The sequence below is a fragment of the Lampetra fluviatilis genome, chromosome 19 (assembly GCF_964198595.1).
Source record: "Lampetra fluviatilis chromosome 19, kcLamFluv1.1, whole genome shotgun sequence".
In the NCBI taxonomy this organism is placed as follows: Eukaryota; Metazoa; Chordata; class Hyperoartia; order Petromyzontiformes; family Petromyzontidae; genus Lampetra; species Lampetra fluviatilis.
Window position 1 is genome coordinate 7,401,649 of NC_136293.1, and position 20,285 is coordinate 7,421,933.

Consider the following 20,285-nt stretch of genomic DNA (forward strand, 5'->3'; position numbering starts at 1 on the left):
GATGGACCGGCCGGTCGCCTTCCTCTCGTTTATAATCTTTCTTCTGTCCTTGTGGCCACCATGGGGGGGAAATGACAACAACATAAAAAAAATAGCAAAAATAAAAACACTCATTTTCCCGAAACATTCCGTCATTAATTTAGTAAAACAAAATAATCATTGTCCCCTGCTGCCCCCTTCAGGACGGATCGCCTGGCGCGTCGCCTCCCCCCTCGCCGACGCTCAGCCCCCATTCGCCTCCCACGCCGGAATCTCCGCTGCAGATGCGGCGCCGCGCTCACACCTTCAGCCACTCGCTGCCGCAGGGCAGCGGGACGCAGCGGCGCATCACCTTCGCCGACGAGCGGGCCGAGTCGACGGGCCAGGCCGGGGCGACGCCAACGCCGCCGCCGCCGCCTTCCTCCTCCGTGTCCGCCTCCGCCTCGTCCTCCTCCTTCTCTGCCGCCGCCTCCTTTTCCGCCTCCTCGTCGCTGTCTTCCTCCACGGCCGCCGCGGCCGCCGCGGCCGCCGCCGTGGGAAAGAGCAAGCTGCAGCGCTTCTACTCGTTCCACAGCGAGACGCACCATCGCAAAGGGTGGGTGCCACCCCTCGCTCACCACCTCCAACGACCCGAACGAGCCAGGTCGCAAACATTGCTCTCTAGCGCCCGATTAGTGTGGCCACGGAGCTTGTTTATGGGCTAAGTGTCGTTGGCGGGGCCCGTTCCAAGTAGTCGGCCGTGTGTGCGGTCGCGGGCCAGGTGAAACGAAGTCGCGGGTCTTCTCCGGCACGCTGGAGCCGTAGATTCCCCCGCCCGTTGCCTGAATTACTCGTGCTGCCCCCTGCCCCCCTTTGCTTGCCCTCTTCTCCCTGCCTCGCATGCGCCGGTCTGTGTTGTACAGAAAAGTAAGGGGTTGAGTGTTTTGGTTTTGTTTCTCCCATCTCCCGAGCCCATGAACGCCCGAGTTCTCGAACGCCCCCACGGACCTTTCCTGCCCCTCCCTCTTGGGCCCCACGTAGATCGCCGTGTCTCCTTTTGCGTGCTCTGCTCTGCTGCTCCTGCCTTTGCGGTGTCCTTGTTAGAGGAATGATCGACCGAAATAACAAACGGCCCTTAAAATATAAAGCGTACACTTTCGCGACCGATATTATTCTTTGTAATAGAATGTTTTATTCTTGGTCTGATTGCGCGAGTGAGAAAACGCGTGGGCCGGAGCTTGGGAGCCGTGTCAGGAACCCCCAGCGAGACGCACGGCCCCGGCGTGTAGCGACAAAATACGAGCCGTTCGTATTATTCGGTTGGGATCTCTCCTTATCAACGTCACCGCCTGTCGACATACGCCTCTCGCTTTCGGTGTCCTTCCTGTGTGTGCATTTGTCTGTCCCTTCTCCGCGCTTTCTTCCTCCGTCCCTGCTTCTCTCCTCTCTCTCCTCCTCCCGTCGTCCTCCTCCTCCTCCTCGCAGTCCCGGGGAAGGGGAGGGAGAGGGGAGTCTCTCCGGCTCCCCGGCCTCCCCAGGCCCTGCTACTCTTCACCCTTCCCCTTCTGCTCCCGGCCTGCTAAAATACCTCCTCAACAGCCAGCACCAGCAGCAGCAGCACCAGCAGCAGCAGCCTGCCTCTGCTACGAGAAGGTAAGTGGGGGGGGGGGCGCTACGCGTGATTTGCGCTTTGAGTGGCAGATTTGTGCCAGAAAGGCGCCACTTGTTTAAGAAAACATTTTAATTTACCGTACTTGACTTGACTTAACCGCGTGGTGTGATATAAATATATAGCGCGTTTGTTGCGGAGATTTGCGTTTCGAGCCCAGTGGCTGTCCTGGTTAATACGGGGTCATAATTGGTTTGTTTAGGCCACGTAACGGTCTGGCAACGGGGTTTTCTTTTTTTTTCGCCGTGACACCTCCACCACCTGATCCAGCCAGACAAATCAGATCGTCCTGCGTGCAGGCGTTTAGCCAGATTTGCAATGACCCACGAATATTCGACAAAAAAGCCAGCCTTCTGGACAGTGGGTTACGAGGGTTTTTCCGCAAAACACACACACATAACATGGTGCACATAACATGGCGGGGTTAGAGGCCTGCTGCGTTCGACCCGTGTGTTGTGACGATTTGTTGGCTGTGACGGTAAACGCTGTTCGGGTCGTGGCGCGCGCGAGTCGATTGCGGTGTCGTTTTCCCCGATTATCTTGCACGTCGTTGGCTCCCGCATGAACCCCTGATATTAATCAGGGCGGTCACCGGGTTTTATCCATGAACCTCCGCAACGAGCACGAGGCTCACGTCGCTGCCTCCCCCCCCCCCCGCCCTGACGTGTCGAGGGACAAGCGGTAATGTGGAAGCACCGTTTCCGACGCGGATGAAAAACTGAACTGCACGTGTGCGCGTGTGTGACGCGCGCGCCCCATGTGTACGTGTGTGTGTGCCGCTAGCAATGTGGCGGCTCACCCTGCCGACCCGCGCCACCGCCTCACAGCCTCGGCCTCCTCGCCGAGCCTCCTGCGGATGCTAAACCCTGTGGCCGAGCATGGGGGGTCTGGGTATGAACGCTGGTGTGGAGGGGGGAAGGGGTGAGGCGGGCACGCAAGGGGCTTTCTGGGGGGGCACGGCGTATGTGATTATAGCGTCACTGGTGGTGGGCGGTCAGGTTGATTATGGGCAAATTAATTAACAAATTAATCAACCCCCAGGTTTTCTCACCCCGCGTCCAGCGCGAAAGCCAAATCCGGGCATCTGCTGTAAATGATCCAGCAGTGATTTCACCCTCCCTAACGAGGATAAAGGAAGACGCGTCTGAGCTGGCGGGAAACACCCCTTACAAGCTCCAAGCCTCGTTGGGCAACGTAGCCGGGGCAGAGGGAGCAGGAGGGGAGGGTAGGATCTTGAGCTTGGATGTGAAACCGTGGCAGAAAGTACACGGCACAGATGGCAGGGGGTAATGGATGTTCTATATGATGTTGGCTGACATTTTAGGTATATATCCAGACAGCCGCCTGTTGTTACAGCCCAGAAACACAATGGCTGCGCATCACATCGCTCTGCGTCAAATGTGTCTCTGCACTCAATTTGGCAAAAATTTCCAGGCCTGAGAATAAAAAAAATATTTGTTTGACATGTCGTGCGACGAACATTCCTCTCTGTAGCGGGTTTGAGTGGGGAAGGTGCTGCGCTCTATTGTCCGAACCAGAGGTCACTTTGAACGGATCTCAGAAGGAGTTCTGTGGTATCCGCTTCTGTGGATCGTTCTCTAACAAGTGGATTCTTCGGCTTAACCCATGACGCCGGGGACAGCTCGCCGATCTAGATTCGGCTTGTTCCTCGTGTTGTTCGGCACGACGTCTGACATTTCAACTCCTGAAAAAGCTCTCGGCACGGGAGCGAAACGTCGAACATCGTACCGAACAGAGCGCGACGCAACCCTAAAGGGCATTGTGAGAGGGCAGCATAGCCATGAAAACCTTCGCAGCGATGTAACCGTGATAGAGTTGGGGAGAATTGCAAAACGTGCATTAATGAAGGTTTGCTTTCGAGGCTTGGTGTGCCAGCCTGCTATTGTTTTTGGCTGCGTCTTCCTTTAGCCACCGCCGCGGATTTGCCTTGACCCAACCATATCGGTGGCGCTGATCGGGAAGCTCGTGGCTATCGGGGTTAATCAAGGCAGGCCGTGGATGAATTCTGCCTTATAAATGTAAATTATTTACATGCTTATTAATTCTGATTTCGGCCAAGTTTTGCCGACGACAAGCTGCACAGTTTTAGCCGAGTCTCCCGTTGGTGGATTCCGTTGGCTCATTCATTCGACCTAAGCAGTCACGCATTCATTCAAACGCTCTTAGTTATTAAATTCCCCCGCCACCACCACCTCCACTCGCCCGCTATTTTCAGATCAGCCAATTATTAAACACGATAAATATTTTCATGAACCCGCTTCCGTTCCTCACTGAAAACGACCCATCTCTGCTCCCTAGCCCATCCTGCTTGCGACCCAGTTACAACCAGGTCTACCCCGACCCCTCCTTAACCACTCTCACCTTGTCCTCCAAAACTGCACCACCACCATCTCCACCACATTTAATAACTGCACTCTCTATTTTAACCACTATGATCTTTTGTACAATTTCAGAATTATTGTAAAAGCACCTTGAACTAAGGTGCTATATACATCTATATAAGATTGCCAATTGCTTTGTTTGATGTGCCATTTTTGGCACTCCTCAGTGCAACAGCACAGTCTCTGATATCGGTACTAACTCACTTCCGTCTGCCTCTGCATTCAGACTCGTTCGTTCTGCCTCTTCACTGTCGGTCACGCTTTGCTCTTAGGTGGTCATCGGCAGTTGCCTCAGAATCATAATATTTATCCTGGATAAATCCGGTGAGCTATGAAGCTCTTTTTCGCGGATGGCCAGCAGCGCAGTGATCGTCAGACTCGTTGATGTCCATCCACTCGTAGCCATCGTTGGCTTAAAATTTTAATCGCTGGGTTTGCCATGAACTTCCTGAGCAAAGTTAACGCCGATGGCCATGTGATTGTTACCTCTAAACCTTGGGTGCCGTGTGTCGGTGTTTGGCGGGGCAGTTCCACGATTTCAAAACGTGTACGTTTAAGGTGACATTTTTGATGTATTTGTGAGTTGTAAAATACTGGGCCGGCTGGGAAGGGGGGAGGTAGGGAGATTGGAAGGTGTTTTTGACAGGATAAAGGGATGGGAGCAGTGGACATGGTGATTAGCGCTGCACTGTGAACCCAGCGGTCCGAGTTTGAATGCCAGCCACGACTAACATCAGTGGCAAGCGACAACAAACACAAACCCACGCCGCCCATCCTTTTACCAACCAAACATTGGCCAGTGTAGGTGAAGTATAGTTTGTATTTTTTTCAAAACTAAACCTGCGACCGATACGGCATGGGGAGCTCTTCATCCTCAACTAAAACTAAACGATTTTAATTTTACCAGGTAAGGCCCACTGTGAGCCATGTCGCTCTTTTGGCCACAAATGATAGCTCAAAGAAGTCGCTTATCACGTGGAAATTTATAGCAGCCAAATGCTCTCAAATGCATGTTTATAAATGTGGAGGAGAAAAAGCCACGCGACCGCGGGGAGAACACGCAAACTCCACATATGCAGGCGTCAGGGTCGAGATCGAACCCACGCCCTCCTGCATACCAGGCGAGGTCGTTAACATCTCACCACCGTGGCGTCTACTGGTGGATTGAGAACGGCTGGAATTCATTTAATTTTTTACGGACGGCAAAAAAACCGCGGGCAGAACTTCCTCGGCATGCTGTGCATGGGAAGATGATGGCCCCCCGTTGCCGTGCGTTTCCCCGTGCACGTCCTGCGCGATGGGACTTCGTTCCGTGACCCGCCAGGGGTTGCTTCACCATTGGGGGCGAACGTTCGAGACGCTTTAAACACTCGGGTAGATCGCGTGGCGTATTAAAGCACTGGGCTCTGTCCGCTTTGGGAGTGATATCTCCACCACCAATTAGGGCCGTGATTCACGTGGACATGATGCGCGTCACGTTGCTTTTGCTGGGGGGGCTGTGGGGGGGGCGGGGACAATGGGGAACGCTTGGAAGAATCCCGTGGTGGTGTCAGACGTAATCTGATGATACATATTTGGATATGTATCATTAGGGTATGCATTGTTAGGGTTTGTATTGTTAGGGTATGCATTGCTAGGGGATGCATTGTTAGGGTTTGTATTGTTAGGGTATGCATTGCTAGGGGATGCATTGTTAGGGTTTGTATTGTTAGGGTTTGTATTGTTAGGGTATGCATTGTTAGGGTTTGCATTGTTAGGGTATGCATTGTTGTGGTATGTATTGTTAGGGTATGCCTTACTAGGATGAGTTCACCAATGTTGACTGGTTGCCTGATGAGTGGAACTGCCCAGGGATGTAACAATGCATTGATTAATCGTTTCACATCATTTCCTGAGCACGTGTGAGATTCAACGTTTTTTTTTACCGATTCGTCTATTACAGTTCAGTACATTTTGTTTTGTGCAGCGGGTTCCCTGCGAGCCCTGCAGCTACTAGAGGCCATCACATTAATTATTATTTTTAATCATTTGATTCGACGGCCCTGAATCGTCACCGGATCGCGCGGGGGCTTAATCGCTCCGCTCCTAGCGGACAGTGGTGGAGGGGCGGTGGGATCCATCTGATTATTGTAGGGTTGCCACCTGCGTTTAGTTTGTTGTCCTTCCCCGCACCTCCTATTAGCAAGATTGGCTATGTATGGTGGTGCGAAAGAAGTTCAACATGCATACTGTGAGGTCGAAAATATTTGGGAAAAATCATTGGAAGAAGAATAAGAATATCTTACAGTAGTGGATTAGGGGAGTACGACATTTGAATGCATCGTCTTGAGTAGCGTATTTTCATTACTACGCAAGTCACAAGAAGCAGAACTGTTAATGTCCTAGGGGGAACACTCAGGACTATGTTCCTCAACAAGAGGGCAATCCTTGGAAATCTAGGACAGGTGGCAACTCTAGCTGATTGAGGCATCCCGTTTACAGTAATTTTGTTCGTGAGCAACAAAGCCAGGGGGCCACATCTGAGCGATCAGTTTGCGCAAACTTTGTGGCATGCATCCGATTCGCTTGCACGTCGACGTCTCTGCAATCGGCTTGCGAGCAATTGCACGCAACCGGTTGCTGCACGCATTGGAGACAACAAAGTCGACTTCCGAGCGTCGATCTGCTTTGCCACTTGCGTTGCGACGTAATTCATCACCACGTGACTGGATTGGTCGATACAATCTCGAGTAAAAGTTCACCATTTGACTTTCCCTGCTGCTTGCGCGACTGTTGGCTCGCATGTGGGCAAAGCAGTGGCGGGCGATTTTCTCTTTTTTAAGTTGCGACAACTTTTGGTTGCTCAAACGATCGCTCGGGTGTGGAGCAGCCAGCACTATAACCCGCCCCTCCCCCTCACGCGTGCGTCACCGCCTGTACGTGTTCTGCACGGGCCTTGTTCACCCAATGAACCCCCAATCCGTGTTAATCGACCGTACTTAACCCCCCCGCCCCTCGAGGTGTCAGAGATTCCGCGTTGATTTTTGTTTCTACTCAGTGGTGGCGAGACGATGGCCACCTGTGTCTACGCGTGATTTCATTCCAAAGATAACCAACGATAACTTCCTTGTTTGTGTTCAGATGCTGCCCCACCTCATTGTGTCATACCAGCGCGTGTGTCGTACCAGCGTGTGTGTCGTGTATGTCGTACCAGCGTGTGTGTCGTACCAGCGTGTGTGTCCTACCAGCGTGTGTGTCGTACCAGCGTGTGTGTCGTGTGTGTCGTACCAGCGTGTGTGTCGTACCAGCGTGTGTGTCCTACCAGCGTGTGTGTCGTACCAGCGTGTGTGTCGTGTGTGTCGTACCAGCGTGTGTGTCGTACCAGCGTGTGTGTCGTACCAGCGTGTGTTTTGCCCGATGTGCATTTGTCGTGCGTTTGTAGTTGTGTGTGTCTGTCTGTGTGTGCATGCCAGTCAGTGTTTGTGTGTGTTTATGCGGTTAATTATGTGTGAATGTGTATGTGTACGCTACGATTCCGGTGACACGGGTTCGATTCCCGCTCACGGCCAACAGCAGTGACGATTATCTGAACCGGTCCTGGGCATCCCCTAGGTCGACTTAGCCTCAAATCAGTACCGGGTGCGGTGTGTAAACATCGCCACTGGGGAGACAAAGGCGGCCGGGCGTGGTGGTGGCTACTCACTTCCTCGTGTGCCATTCCAGCCTTCATAGGTGCTACTTGCTCAACGCTATACGGGGCATCTTTCTTCGTACAAATTTTGTGTGTGTGTATAGAGTTGTTTTTTTGTGCACCTGGCCTGGCACAGGGGCCCCGGTGACGTCTCCGCCACTTAGTGGCGAATGGCGGGTATTGTTGTTGTGTTGTTTTTGTGCGTGCGTGTGTTTGTCATTGTGAGTACATCAGTACCTATGTACACGCACCCACCTCCCCCTGTACTCATTCACTCGCACGGTGCGCGCGTGTGCATTTGTACGTGCGTCCGTTTGTCTCTCCATGCGACCCCCCCCCCCCTCCCGCCTGCCCCCCCCGCACCCAACCATCACGACCCACAGTGACCTCGACTGGGGCGGCTCCGGTTCCGCCGCCTCCCTGCGGGGGGTCTGGTCTGAATTGGGGGGCCACAACCCCCCCGGGCGGCCGAGCTGCCCCCCCGTGCAGCAGCGCCGCATCTCGTGGCGCCAGCACATCTTCCTGCGCGTCGTCGCGCCGGGGAAGAGCTGCGCAGCCTCCCGCGCCGCCGCAGCCACCAGAGGTCAGAGGTCGCCACCGCCAACCGCAGTTGACGATGAGCGACGAGGTGGTGGGGGGGGGGGCACGGGGTGTGCGGGCGAAAGCGCTGCTGCTTCAGAAGAAGAGGAAGAAAAATGTTGCAGCCAATTGGGGTTGATTTTGGGGGCTCACAGGTGGTGTGCGATTTGGGTTTAAAGGGGGCAGAATAGTGGTCGGGTTAGTTAGAGGTCAGGATGAAATCGTGCGTGGCTAGTTTGGCACCCATTTTGGATTCAGAATACGTCTCATGTGCTCCTAATGAGTGTTGCAAAAATTAACGTAAACAAATATCCACGCACCGATTACTTTTATTTAATGAATTGGACATATGCCCATCTGATCCCCAACCCCCGTTCAGACGGCAGCGAGCTCCTCCCTCTCTCGCCGCTGACTCCGCCCCTCGAGGAGAGCCCAATCGGCTCGCTGCTCGACTCCGACTTTCAGCCAATGGGAGACGAGTCGCCCGTGATGCGGCCAACCGCGCCGCGGGCGCCGCCGGCGGACGAGCCAATCGTGATCGAGACGGGTGCCGGCGGTGGGGAGCGCCGCCACGCGCGCTCTCGGGAGGAGCTGCGCCACCTTTGGAGGAAGGCGATTGACCAGCAGCTGCTGCTCATCCGCGTGGAGCGGCAGAATCGCTTCCGCGAAGGTGTGGTTGTGTGGGTTGTGTGGCTGTTGTTGTGTGGTTTCCATGCTGGGGTGCCGTGGTGGCGAGATGTTATCTCCCTCGCCTGGTATGCAGGAAGTCGTGGGTTCGATCTTGACCTGGACACATGCATTTTTGCATGTTCTGCTTGTGGTCGCATGGTTTTTTTCCGGGTCCTCCGGTTTTCCCCTTCACATTTAGAAACATGCATTGAGAGCCTTTGGCTGTTATAAATCTCCACATGATGATAAGCCACTTCTTTGAGCTATCATTTTTGATTCTGAAAAATAACTATATACAGGATGCTTCAAAAAAATGTTAACGCTTCCGAGAATTTGCAACAATACCACAAGAAATGTTCCTCTGGGCTCTGGAGACCACCTGGAGAAAATTCCAGGCATGTGTTGACAATGATGGTGAACAAGTGTTACAGTGTTATTATCCGTTCTTCCATTAAGAACGATAATCCCATATGAGTGTTAAAAAAAATGTAAGCACCCTGTCGTTCAGTGGACCTTAACCAGGTAAAATAAAAATGTGTTTAGTTCACACAACAGAGAAAACAACCAGCGGTGATCCGTTGGGTGGAGCGGTGGTGGTGAGGGGGGGCACCGGGCCAATCACCCCTGTCCCACCTCCCAGATGCTCTCGGCTTAGACACTGGTCTACAGGCAAAATTCTTCCAAAATAAATATAGTTCAACTTTACTAACTCTGGGCCACTGAGAATCAAGATGATGCTTAACATTGTTAATTGGCTCTAGTTTTCATGATATTCAGTTTCATGTATTAGATATAACCCTGTGAGCCATGCGGCTCTTGACTCGGGTGCAACCGCAACAAACAAAAAACAAATACATGAACAAGAAACATCTTAAAGTGACTACGCGCAACAGAAAAAATCCTGGAAAAAACAGCAAAGTTATGCTACTGGGTCAGTCTATACGACCCTTGACTTGGGGATGGCAGAGGATAAGTGAGTTATAAAGGGAGGGGATCTCAATTTAAACCACAACTTATTAAAATATATTCTTAGGTTTTTTTCGGTCAAGTCACGTAGGTGAAAAATTAAAATTAATAAAAGTAAAATAAAAATCAAACAAAAATCACGACGTTTCGGAGGCAACACAAGCTTCTGTCTTCAGGTGGAACCGTCACAGCACGATAGCTGTATCCGAAACGTCGTGATTTTTATTTTATTTTACTTTTATTAATTTTTATATTTTTACCTACGTGACTTTACCGAAAAAACCTAAGAATATGAATCCTTGCAGTCACGAAAGCTTCAAATCTAGAATTATTAAAATATATCTTTGACTGCATCTGTGAATAAATCTTTGACTGGGTTTGGACAGTACTTGCTTTTTGAGCAAAACAATGAATGATGCAATCTGAAGCTGGTGTTGCGTCATACGTGATATGAATTGCATCATGTTATTCCTATAAGTCATGGATGATGCAACCATAACTAGGCTTACATCCCTTTGTTGAACAAATTGCCCTGAAATCTTATTGTCGTGCTCTTTTATTTGCCAGTGTTTGCTTTTGCAAAGGGACACATTTCTGTTTAGCCAAAGTGAGCAGAGATGCCTCGTACTTGTGTGAACAAAGCAGATAACTTCTGCTATGTTTGTGGTGAAGTGACTTTTGCATCACAAAAGCGCAGTATAGCCACTATGGTTAAGAGGCCTATCACCTTTATTTTGTCTGCAAAATTGGAGATCAGGACAAGATGTGGGCCCCACACATATGCAGCAACACGTGTGCAACAAATCTTTGCCAGTGGTTGAAAAGGAAATCAATGCCTTTTGCAGTGCCAATGATTTGGAGAGAGCCAACGGATCATATCAGCAATTGCATGGAGCCTCCAGTTGGGAAAGGTGTGTCCAAGAAGAAAAAGTGGACTGTGCATTATCCAAACATTCCATCAGCTACACGCCCAGTACCCCACGGAGAAGGACTGTCGGTTTCTGATGCACCAGAATCATTCTCACTTGAGTCAGACGAGGAAGAGGATGAAACTTCTGGTCCTGAACCATCAAGGTCACATGACTCAGATTTTATCCCATCATCCTCCTCCTCTGAACCACACTTCATAACACAAGGTGAACTGAAAGACCTTGTCAGGGATCTGGAACTACCCAAGAGTAAGGCAGAGCTGTTGGGCTCTAGACTATAGCAGTGGAATCTCCTGGCAGGTGATGTGAGGGTTTCCATGTTCCGTGACCGTCAAAAGGATCTTGTCCCATTCTTATTCATGGAAGGTGATCTTGTAGCCTGCAACAACATCGATGGTGTGATGGCAGCCCTCAACATCGCTCATGATGAATGGAGACTGTTCATTCATTCATCGAAGATGAGTCTCAAAGTTGTTTTTCTGCATCATGGCAATGTTTTGCCATCAATTCCAGTTGGTCATACAGTCCATAATAAGGAAACCTATGAACACATGAAACAACTTTTAAGGTGCATAAACTATGACCAACATCAGTGGCAGCTTTGTGGCGATTTGAAGCTTGTTGCGCTCTTGCTTGGTCTGCAGACTGGATACACAAAGTGCTGCTGTTTTCTCTGCGAATGGGATAGTCGTGCGAGAGATTCCCACTACATCAAGATAGATTGGCCACTCCGACAGTCATTGGAGCCTGGGAGGAAAAGTGTTCAGCATCCACCACTTGTTTAATTAAGGAAGATTTTGTTACCACCCTTGCACATCAAGCTGGGTCTGATGAAGAACTTTATCAAAGCCATGGACAAAACACAAGCAGCTTTCAAGTACCTCCGTGGAAAATGTCCAAGGTTAAGTGAAGCTAAGATAAAGGAAGGTGTCTTTGTTGGTCCTCAGATTCGTGAACTTCTCCGAGATGATGCATTTGACAGTGCACCGCGTGGCAAGGAAAATACGGCATGGAAAGCCTTCCAGTTAGTGGCAACACATTTTCTCGGAAACAACAAGGCAGACAACTACAGGGAGTTGGTGGAAAACCTCCTCAAGGCATACAAACGACTTACTTGCAACATGTCACTAAAGATACATTTTTTGCACTCTCAGCTCGATTTTTTCCCACCGAACTGCAGAGCAGTGAGCGACGAGCATGGCGAGCGACGTCACCAGGACATTGCGACGATGGAGAAACACTCTCAGGGCAAATGGAGCCCATCAACGCTTGCAGATTGTTGCTGGACAGTGACAAGAGATGCTCCATTTAATGAATACAAGAGACAAGCCATGACGTGCTTAGTAGACACTGAATCAGGACTAAACTATGTACTTATACATAATCGTTTTTTGCCTTTTGTTTCATCACACATTTTATTTATATAACCCTTTGGCTGATTTTTTTAAGTGTTACATGAACAGGACAGGTGACATGTTATCATGTGAAGCGACCATAAACACATGAAAAAAACCTAGGTTTATGAGTAAAACGTAAAATGTAATAACTTAAATATCTTGGGAACAGTAGCCAATCACTTATTTTAATTGTCATATTTGAATTCAGCGCGTCAAAACCCATAACAAACAGCACATTTCATCTCTGTAGCAGACGACCTTTTAAAACATAGTAGACCAGTGTTATCGGCCAGCAGCAGTAGCCGCCCCCGTGCCCACGCCGTGTGACCTACTTTCACGATATGGAAGTGGTGGAGACCTGAGCGCCGGACTTGAATGCGCGCGTGGCTTAACGTGCGCGTGGAGGGGAGCGGAGAGCACGCGTTGCGATGATGCGACGAACTCGATGTGCTGGCGGGAGATACGATCCAGACGATGTGACGCGGTCGAGTGGGAATGCTCGCAGGGGCTTGGCGATCCTTGACGTCACCAGACAGATTGTTCCCAATGTAATGTGCCCTGGGGCGGGGGGGGGGGGCCTGGCGTGACGGGCGGGGGGGGGGTCGAGGTAGCAGAAGGGTCTGTGCTGGGACAGTTGGGGGGGAGGTGGGGGTGGGTGGGGTGATATTTGTGTGGTGCTGCTACGTGGTTGTGCTCTTAGGTTGTGCCCTGTGCGGTTAGTGCCATGTTGACGGTGCTGCGTGTGGAGTGATAATTTTTCTCATTAATCGGCTGCCAAGTGTTTTGCCGGGTAAATACCATTTAGCCGGTGGTGGTGATGGTGGCACTGTCACTTTTAGAGTGATCGCCAGGGTCAGAGCAATGCTGGCGGTACTGTTCCACACCGATCGGCAATGCCCAGTCACAATCCCGCCCCCTACACCCCACTGCCGTCCTCCTGTATCATTAATCTATTAACCTCACACATGTTTCAGTTTAAATTATTTTCTTTTATTTGGCGGTGTTAGATGGAGCGCCGGCAATTCGGTGCCCCCGCCTGCCCCCCTCCCCACCATTTCTGCCCCCCCCCCCCGCCTCGCCCCCCCCCAGCACGAAACTCAAACACAGGCGACTGCGCGTGCATTTCAATAACCATTCTAGCATCGCATCGACAGCCGTGGGCTCACACTTTCTCCCGGGTGAATCACCGTCTCGAGTAATTGGATGTTTCTCCCCCACCCACCCACCCAGAGGCAGCCCAGCTCGGCCCACGACTGCTTGCGTGGGCGTTCGTGCGTAATGTACCGTTGTGCGTGCGCCGAAAGCATGCTTGCGCGCGTGCGTGCCTGCGTGCGTGTGTGTGGGGGGATGAGTCACCGAGTGCCAGCGATAGGCAGCGGCAACAACGGCGTCGTGCCCTCATTCGCTGCACTGCACGACCTGCAACGGCATCCTCCTCCCTTTGTTGTTGTTGTTGTTGCGATCTGGCATTGTGCTCTGGTCTCGCCTACCAGCGTCTAGTTATTCTGTTCGCTCCTTGTCCGAAACAATTCGGAGCAGTTGGGTAGTCGCGGCTGCCTTCTTTTGAAGCTCTCCGTCTCTCCTCTGAAGATGCTGCTTTTTTCCAAAGGTCAGATATCTGCATCATCTCTCGTCTGTGCGTGTGGCTGTCTCACTCTCGTTTTGTCTCGTCTTCGTCCGTCCCCGGACAAATGAATACCTCTTGTCTCCCTCCATCTCTCCAAGCATCCATCTGACCGTCTGTCCGTTCATTATTCATTTGCGCGGCTGACCTTGCTTACTCGCACTTCGATTTGAAAACAAAATCTGGGGGGGCCGGGGTACGGGGAAGAGGGGGGGGCGGTCCCGTGCTGTCATCTCTCCACTCCGCTGGTTATCACCCCAACCCCCCCCGCCCCCCCCCCCCCCCCGATTCCTGTGGGATTTGCCGGCCGGGAGTCGCGCCGAGAGACACGCCCCACCGCGCGCCCGCTCTCCCAGCGGAGCAACGACGACGTCGTGGCTTCGTCGCCGCCGCAGCCCCCGAGCGATCGTCAACCTCGGTTGGAAGGAGACATTTGTTGTTATCGAGCATTGAATTTAAGCGATTTCATCCAGACATGGCCGAGGATTTGCACGCACGGGAGGTGGCGACGGGATTCGCTGCGATGAGTCGCGCGAGCAGTGGAGCTGCTCGTGTTTCCTCGCTGCTCATAGCATCGGGGATTACCTTTCTCCAGCCAGTTCTGTCATCCGGGAAATACATCTCCGCACCACGGAACACCACATCCAGTGCGTCTTTCTCATCTGCCTATCTAGCTATGACTGTGGTTACTATGTATTCTGTACGTATGTTGAACTTCTTATCGGAGGTACTACCTGAATCGGGTGACATCTACACCAGTCTGCCGGCGATCCAGGCAAACGTTTTGCGATGAGAAATTTTTTCTGAGCGAGCGAGTGCGGCTTTCGTTGCACGCGCAGAGATATCACATTGGCGGTGCCTTCCAACGTTCGTGCCGTCTCCCTCTCTCTGTCGGCTTTCAACAAGCCCATCCATCATCGTCATCATCAGACAGGTTCTATCCACTCATGGATGATGGCCTTCACCAAGCTGCCCCCATCGTCTCTCACCATCTCGCGACGCGTCAAACCATCTGTAAGAGGCGCTGGATTTCATCGCTCCATCTCCCCGGTGGAAGTCGTCTCGGGAGCGTTTCCTCTCCTTCAGCTGCCGCTCCATCCTTAGTCTCGACCGCCGTCCGTCATCTTTGATGTCCACGACGTGCCCTGCCCGAGCCCATTTACTTTTCGTAGCAGTCGATGTGAATTATAAATGTAACAATGAATGCATATGATGGTTCATATTCGTTATTCGTTTGCGCTACATGGTAGTAGTTTTGTGCAAAAATTCCTGTAATGTAACCCTCCACCACCCGACGAGATTGACGCGTTTATAAACTTGGGCATTTATTTAGTTGTCACGTGACAGTCTTCCCGAACCCACTTGCGCTCCAGGGAATGTATTATTTAATATCGATGTACGTTCGTGCGGTACTTTAGATTTCTCTTGCGATGACGCGTTTGGTTTTTTCGCCGATTTCTATTTCGCTTCATTGCTGTGCCTCGTTTTCTATTTATTTTTGCCTTTTGTCGTTCCGGTGACCCGGGTCGGTCACTTCTTGCAAATGAGGATTTTTCTCGTGCTCTCCGGCTCTTCTTCCCACCTTGTTGAGCAAACTGAACTTGCTAAGACGTAAGCTTCTGCGATTAACTGGCACAGCTGTTTCTCGGCGCCACGGTGGCGAGATGTTAACTCCCTTGCCTGGTATGCAGGAAGCTGTGGGTTCGATCCAGACCCTGGAGTTTGCGTATCTCTCTCCCCGTGGCCACGTGGATTTTTGTCCGGGTCCTCCGGTTTTTCCCTCCACATTTAGAATCGACATGCGTGCAAGAGTATGTGGCTGCTGTAAATTTCCACGTGATAAGCCACTTTGTTGAACTATCATTCGTGGCCAAGTCACTTCTGAAGAAGAGCCACATAGCTGTCTGCCGGCCGAGTCGGCCTCTTAGCTCAACGGGCTTGACCCGGGAAGTAAACTTCTGGGCCATCTCGAACCTCGAACTGACGGTCGCGTTTGTTCCGCCGCCACCGCGGTTCCCCTGTCGCACCCCCCGCCCCCTCCCCGCCCCGCCCCCTCGCTGCCGCCGTCTCCGTGGGGCCTGCTGCAGCTCGCAGGCAGCTGGAGCAGGAGAAGGCGCAGGCGCGTCTGGACTACGCGGAGGTGACGCCGTGCCTGCGCGACGTCACCGTCGTGTGGGAGCGCCTGCTGGGCGCGCCCAACCGCGCGCGCGTGCGCTGCGACATGGAGAAGGTGCACGCCGCCATCAGCCAGGGTGAGAGGGAGGGGGGGTGACGGCGTCGCCGTGGCTCGGAGATGTCGACTAGCTCGCCTGCGGTACAGGAGCTCGTGGGTTCGATCCCGATCCTGATCCCTGTTGTATATTAGCGGTGGCAAGATGTTAACTGCCTCGCCTGGTATACAGGAGCTCGTGGGTTCGATCCCGATCCTGACGCCTGCTGCTGTATATTTGTAGTTTGCGTGTCTCTCTCTCTCATCATCATCATCACGTTGGCTCGGAGATGTCGACTAGCTCGCCTGGTATACAGGAGCTCGTGGGTTCGATCCCGATCCTGACGCCTGCTGCTGTATATTTGTAGTTTGCGTATCTCTCTCTCTCATCATCATCATCACGTTGGCTCGGAGATGTCGACTAGCTCGCCTGGTATACAGGAGTTCGTGGGTTCGATCCCGACCCTGATCCCTGTTGTATATTAGCGGTGGCAAGCTGTTAACTGCCTCGCCTGGTATACAGGAGGTCGCGCCGCGTCTCCCCCTGACCCATCCCCCCATCCCACTTCCCGCCGGCGCAGGCGTGCCACGGCAGCGCCGGGGAGAGATCTGGCAGTTCCTGGCGGAGCAGTACCGTCTGCGGCACCGCCTGCCGCCGAAGCAGGCGCCCCCAGACACGCCGTACCCCGAGCTGCTGAAGAGGCTCACCTCGCAGCAGCATGCCATCCTCATCGACCTGGGTATGCCGTGCAACGCCGCGTGGCGGAGGGGGTGGGGGGGGGGGGGTGCCGGGCATCGCCGAGCTCCCCCCCCCCCCTTGCCCGTGGCCTGACCTCGTCACCCTGAACCCCCCTGGGTTGCGCCGCGTGAACGTCACCGGCAGAGCTGCAATTTGCGCCTGCGAGCCAGCACCTCGCCACCGCACATCGTCGCGGCCACTGACCTACTCATCCTCCCCATCACTCCTTCTCACCTCCCAACCTCATTTCTCCTCCCTCTCTCCCTACGTGCCCCCCCCCCCTCCCACTGCAGGCCGAACGTTCCCCACCCACCCGTACTTCTCGGCGCAGCTGGGCTCTGGCCAGCTGGCGCTCTACAACCTGCTCAAGGCCTACTCGCTGCTCGACTCCGAGGTGGGCTACTGCCAGGGCCTGAGCTTCGTGGCCGGCGTGCTGCTGCTGCACCTGCCGGAGTGCGACGCCTTCCACGCGCTCATCTACCTGCTCTACCACCTGGGGCTGCGGCGCCAGTACTGCCCCGACATGCTATCCCTGCAGGTGAGTGGGGAGGTGGTGGGGAGAGGGGAAAGTGCGGAGAGGTATGATGCTGTCCCTGCAGATGAGAGGGGGAGGTGGTGGGGAGAGGCATGATGGTTTCATATCACGAGACAGTCAATTTTGATCTCCCCTTCAGAGCAGAGCAACCCTCCACGTTAAAGAATGGCCCACATGGAAGTGGTTGTCACTGTTCCCGTGTTCCAGCCGTGTCCCGGTCTGTGTACGTATGTATGTACGTGGAACATCGTTCACACCGTACGTAGCCAACCGTGCTAATCGGAGGGTGCGGGGTGTGTGTGTGTGTCTCCGCGCAGATCCAGATGTACCAGCTGTCTCGTCTGCTGCACGACTACCACCCCGATCTGTACGCGCACCTGGAGGAGTCGGAGATCGGGCCAAGCCTCTACGCGGCGCCCTGGTTCCTCACGCTCTTCGCATCCCAGTTCCCGCTCGGATTCGTGGCGCGCGTCTTCGGTACGGGCGCCCTCCGCGTGCCGCCCCTCCGGTCGTCTCAGTATCCGCTCGTGGAAGCTCATGGTCCACACTAAACAGCATCCATCCACTGCACAGGCCGTGGCAGATGCGGCGGATACCTTGATGCGCAAATGGAAAATAAAAAAAACTTTCCAGTTGTGCGCGACTGTGGTCATCCGGAACAGAGACCGTCCAACGAATAACGACGCGATGCCCCGATCCACAAATACGAAGGAGTCAACGCAGCGGTTACACCCCTCTACTGCTCTTGACGCGGTTATCTGGCTTGAACACCTGAATACGAAAGAAGAAAAAGTAGCCACTGTAGTAATAGGTTTTTACCCTTTCAACTGGTACAAAAACTGACACCTTTATACAAGGGATCATGTTTGCAATAACCACAACACAAGCAGTCAAAATGCAAACAAAAAGAAACAACTCTGATAATGATAATGATATGCACTGTCCTTGAAGTTGATTGGTCCACACCCGAAGACAGCTTTTCTTAGAGCCTAGTCTCCATTGGTGTTGGACCAGATGACGCCAAAAGGCGTTTGCATTTTAACTGCTTGTGTTGTGGTTATTGCAAACATGATCCCTTGTATAAAGGTGTCAGTTTTTGTACCAGTTGAAAGGATAAAAACCTATTGCTATATTTTGCCACTGGTAAAGGAGGTCTCATAGTGTAAATAACTTCACACTTCACAGGTTCGCACTCTCACCTAGTCGTCTAGCCGAGCCTCAACAAAACCCTGACCGTGTAACACCGATGGCGCTGACGAGACGGCCAACAACTACCCGGCCGCGCAATATCTTGCGACGACGTCAGCAGCGAAGTCGGCTAAGACGTCAGCGGCGACGGGACGAGTTCGCTCCCAGATCCGGCAGCCCTGAGCTCCCGCTCTCTGCTCCTTTTATGCTCCTCGAACCCACCAGCAGCTTCCAGGGGCTTCCAGATGGGGTCTGCCATGGACCTTGCCCCAGTTCCTCCACCCTGCCGACACACCCGTGTATATGCTCGCCGGCGTGTGTGTGTAGTGACGTAAATGCTGTCACTATAGTGTTAGCGCCAGCCACTAGCATAGAAGTGCTGCTGAGCGCCTGGAACCTCGCTCGTGAAGGGTAGCCAAGAGCCGGCGGGCGAGATGATGCCAGGAGGGGTCGTGGCCGGGGACGGATCAGGTGGCAGCTCTGGTTATTCCTTTTGTCTGTGTGTGTGTTTGCATGCGTGCGCAGACATGCTGTTCCTGCAGGGCACGGAGGTGATCTTCAAGGTGGCGCTGTCCCTGCTGGGCTCTCATCAGGCACTCATCATGCAGTGCGACAGCTTCGAGAGCATCATGGACTTCCTCAAGACCACGCTGCCCAACCTGGGCCTTGTGCAAATGGAGAAGACAATCAACCAGGTGCGATGTCGTCGCCGCCACCATCACCGCCATCGTTACGCGTACACCATCACCACCATCACTATTGCTATACGTACAGCACCGCCACTCGCCGTCGCTGTACGTACAGCACCACCACTATCACCGCCACCATCACTACTTACAGTACCACCACCGCCACCATTGCTATACATACAACACCACCATCACCACCGCCATCATCGTGATCGTTAAACATGCACGCGTGTGTTTTCTCTGGATCCTTTGTTTTACTCACACTCACTCATTGGCCGATAACACCTTTATATCGTGGACAGCACCTCCGATTAGCACGGTTTTCTACGTACGGTGCGAAAGGAGTTCAACATACGTACGGACCGCAGAGCGATTGTTGGCTGCCGCTGCCTTTCCGCTCGTCCGCGGCTCCTCCAAGTCGTTTCTCTCTCGCAAATACGTCGTCGCTTAATCCACAGCGCCACCAGATTTGCGTCGCCTCAGCCCACGCTTGCGTCGCCGACAGCATCGTCCGTCCTTTCTCGTGTCCGCCGCCTCTCGGCTTTCGCCTCCACCCTACCCTGTACACCGCTTCGATGTTCGTCGTTTGGATATTCGTCGCCACACACTGCAACAGCGTACGTGCGTGTGTGTGTTGAACTCCTTTCTCACCGTACTGTGCCAACTGTGCTAATCGGAGGTGCGGGGGAACGCACCCCCAACAGAAACCGGGGTGTTACTGGTATTATGTGATCATTTAATTCTAGATTTGAAGCTTTCGTGACTGCACGGATTCATACTCTTAGTTCTTTCGGTAAAGTCACGTAGGTAAAAAATGAAATCAAAATGAATAAAATAAAATAAAAATCACGACGTTTCAGAGGCAACACAAGTCTCCGTCATCAGGTGGGACCGTCACAGCCAGATTTGCTGCATCAAGTGAGGCAGGAATACAAGATGCAAGCTCTTAAATACAAGTTAAGGGGGAAGGGGGGGGAGCTTATCAGAATGTGGTAGCCAATGAATGGAACGTATCGGGAGGGGGGGGGGCGGGGCTAAAAGAAGGTACAAAGTGATCGTGGG

At 52.8% G+C, this 20,285-nt stretch overlaps 1 protein-coding gene across 1 annotated transcript in view; it reads left to right on the forward strand.

The window, feature by feature from the left end:
• The window catches only part of TBC1D4 (TBC1 domain family member 4), an 83,962-nt gene that overhangs the window by 53,454 nt on the left and 10,223 nt on the right, over positions 1-20,285 (forward strand). The window contains exons 10-17 of the mRNA XM_078864911.1: positions 183-574; positions 8,083-8,282; positions 8,658-8,948; positions 15,951-16,115; positions 16,654-16,812; positions 17,105-17,349; positions 17,664-17,823; positions 19,060-19,229. Coding sequence (XP_078721037.1) covers positions 183-574; positions 8,083-8,282; positions 8,658-8,948; positions 15,951-16,115; positions 16,654-16,812; positions 17,105-17,349; positions 17,664-17,823; positions 19,060-19,229 — 1,782 coding nt within the window. The remainder of the gene's footprint in view (positions 1-182; positions 575-8,082; positions 8,283-8,657; positions 8,949-15,950; positions 16,116-16,653; positions 16,813-17,104; positions 17,350-17,663; positions 17,824-19,059; positions 19,230-20,285) is intronic.